Here is a 3,254-nt window from a genome sequence, read left to right as displayed (position 1 = left end):
GGTAACAGGCTCTCTTTGGGAGAGAGGGAATTGAGTGGCATTGTTCCTTTCTACTTTCCATATTTTCCTAAGGAACATTTATCACCACTATAATCAGAAAAGTGATTTTATTTTTAAAACATCTACTACTGGGTAAGCTAGGTGCAAAAAGGTAGAGGTTTGATAAATGTACTTGGTTTGATAAGGAGAATATTTACACTGGAATCATGGATTTTGATACAGAATATTACTCATAGAAAAATTGTAAAGTAGAGGAAATGCACAGAGGGAAACAAATCACCAGGCCCTAAACACTCAGATATGTTTAGTTGCTCTCTGAACAGGATCGGGCTTGGGCTGTTTAGAAACAGCAGTCCTTCATTTCCATGAGAGTGAGATCATCAGTGGAGTTTGTTGAACAAATGTGAGTCTATTATATGCCAGGCTGTATAAATCAGAAATTTAGTCATCTGAACTTCCTTTGGGGACTCAGCCCTTTCCCAGTCTTAGTCCATGTGGTTTGGGTGGGACTGACTCCAGCCTACCCAAAGGAAACTGACCTAGGCTTGAGTCAATTAGTGGGTTCAATTCCTAGGGTCATAACGATTTGTTAATTTAGACCAATAAAGGTCAAGTGCAGGTCTTTTGTTAAAGGCATGGACAAGAGAGATGGACTCTATCTCTCTGAGCATTTGTAACTTAAAAAGAGATGTTAAAAATCCCCTAGGAAGGAAGCTGTGCTGATGAATGGGTTGTTATATGGATTCGGTAGATGGTGGCCATTCTTTGTTCTCATCTTGTGCATCCCTCTACTACGGCCCTTCCCATACAGTGCTCTGGTCACTGATGTTTCTGTCTCCTCCACTAGACAGACAGCTCTCTAAAAGAAGGAGACACATCTCCACTATGTTTGGTCATGGCACAGAGAAGGGCCCAAACACATATCTGCTAAACAAATCATCCTGATGGACTTAGCAACATGGAAATGAGGCATTGGTGATTCCATCACTGGGGTCTCAGGTTTCCAGGGCTCCAGTACCTCTACTGGCCGATACCACAGCACACAGTCTCCACTTTGTACCCTTGGGTTCCTGCTCTAGGCTGCAACAAGTGGTCCACCCATCATCCACTGTGGGTTCTGATGTGGTCAATGCATGATTCTCACACAACCATCCAGAGGATGTCATCAGGCAGAAACAGTGGGGGCGGGGAAGCTTTCATAGAAAGCCGTCCCTGATGAAGTACCACACAACCACAGGGGGCCTTGAGGTCACTGATCCCATCTGTACCTCCTTCCTCTCCTCGAGGATAAAAGAGAGCAAGGAAGAAGCACTAGCCTCTCTGACCTGGGCAAGCTTCCTGGAAAGATGCAGCTTCTCCTGCTCCTGCTGGCCTTTTTACTGTCCCCTGTGGCAGATGCAGGTGAGTGACCACCCCCGCCCTCAGATGCCCAACCCCTCCCCCCAAACACAGTGGGCTCAGATCTCCTGCCCCTTCTGCACATCCCTGATCCATCCATCCACCAGCAACATTCTGAATCCCAGCTCCCGTCCCACCTCAGAATCCCAAGTATGACGCTGGAAAAGCTACCAGCAGGAATGGCAGGGCAGAAGGCTGTTCTCAAGAAGAGCCAGTGGGTGCTATTCCCTCCCTAGGCCCTACGTTTGCCATCTGGAAAGTGGAACTTAACTGGAAGTGCATGGCAGAGGGAGGGAAAGTGGAAAAGAGAAAATAATGAATTCCCCTGCGGAGGGCAGAGTGGGCCTGGCTTCCAGGTCTGGGATGAACAGATGCTCCCCTCAGTGTCTGCTTAGGAGAGAAGTCTGAGCTCTGCAGACCCCGGAGTTGGTGGGACCACTGTCCCCAGAGGACTACTGGTGCCTTGTTCCGTCCCAAGGCCCCTCGGTCCCTTCTCCAGCTCTGCTTTTCTTCCCAGGCCTTTAGCAGCTCCCTTCTTTCCAGGATGCAGCCACTGTTTGGGGACCTGAACTTCTCTGCTTTCCAGAATCCCACAAGCACTGGCCCTACAAACTCTCCTTCAGGCCCATTGGGAGCCATTCCTTCATGCAGCCAACAAACAGCTTTTGGGCCCCCACTATGCGTCAGGCCATGGGAAACAGGCTATGACAACATCTAGGTCCCTAAACCTCAGTCCTGGCCACTGGAAAGCAGCACTATCCCAGACATCACAGGACAACAGGACCTTAGAAAGGCTCCTGAAACAAAGCAAAGTCAGGAGAGGAATTTTCAGGCGCCTCTAGGACTTTGCTGTCCCTAGGATGCATAATTGGACGCTCACCTCCAATTATCTGTGGAGGACACATTCACAGGCCAGCCTGCTCCTCTTCCCTTTTCTAGAGGGAAAGCCCCCCACAGCCCCTCTCAACTCCAGGCCATCTCGGGCTCCCAGATGCCCAGCAGTCCTGCCGTCAAGGTGACACATGCCTGGTGGACTCGCTGGGAGCGCACAAGTAGATAAGACTTTTCGTTTAGGGGAGATCATCGGGGGACATGAGGCCAGGCCCCACTCTCGCCCCTACATGGCATTTGTTCAAATTCTGATTGAACAAAAATGGAAGAGCTGTGGTGGTGTCCTCGTGCAACAGGATGTTGTTCTGACGGCTGCTCACTGCTGGGGAAGGTGAGGGGACAAAGACAGCTCACACCTCCTGAGACCCCAACAGGGACCCCTGTCCTCTGCCGAGGGCCTGCAGCCCGAGGTAGCACCCCTGGCTCCTGGGAACTCAAGGCCATGAGTGGTCATCAGAGGAGCCATCTGAGGGCATGCCTGGGTGATGGAAAGTGAGAATAGGACAGGTCAGCCTTGGGGTCAAAGGGTCAGAGGTGAGAGCTAGTGGTCCAGTTGAGAAGAGAGACCACACTGGTCAAATGAAGCAGCTGTGGAGGATGGAACCATGCACTAGGGTTAAAAGGCAAACTCAGCGTCCTTTCACAATATTGCCTGAAGGCTGACAAAGCTCCCAGAATCCCCCCTCAGAGTCACCCACTGCCCAGTACTCCTGTTGTTTTGATTTCTCCTACCTGCAGCCCTGCCCTGCTCTAGGTGTCCCCTCCACTTCACGGCTCCTGGGCTGGATCTCCTTTGACTCCACACCCCTCACATCCCCACCCTACTTTCTGTGTAGCTCAATCAAGGTGGCCCTGGGGGCCCACAACATTAAGAAGCAGGAGAGGACCCAGCAGATCATCTCTGTGAAGGAAGCCATCCCCCACCCACACTATAATTCTAAGAAGATAGCCAACGACATCATGAT

The 3,254-nt window shown here is 50.7% G+C and overlaps 1 protein-coding gene across 1 annotated transcript in view; it reads left to right on the top strand.

Annotated features, from left to right (window-relative positions):
- The first annotated feature begins 1,346 nt into the window (after window positions 1-1,346).
- The window catches only part of LOC124236107 (granzyme B-like), a 63,049-nt gene continuing 61,141 nt past the window's right edge, over window positions 1,347-3,254 (top strand). The window contains exons 1-2 of the mRNA XM_046654793.1: window positions 1,347-1,401; window positions 2,473-2,620. Coding sequence (XP_046510749.1) covers window positions 1,347-1,401; window positions 2,473-2,620 — 203 coding nt within the window. The remainder of the gene's footprint in view (window positions 1,402-2,472; window positions 2,621-3,254) is intronic.

The sequence above is a fragment of the Equus quagga genome, chromosome 2, assembly GCF_021613505.1.
Source record: "Equus quagga isolate Etosha38 chromosome 2, UCLA_HA_Equagga_1.0, whole genome shotgun sequence".
Classification (NCBI taxonomy): domain Eukaryota; kingdom Metazoa; phylum Chordata; class Mammalia; order Perissodactyla; family Equidae; genus Equus; species Equus quagga.
This window is presented reverse-complemented; position numbering and strand designations above follow the sequence as displayed.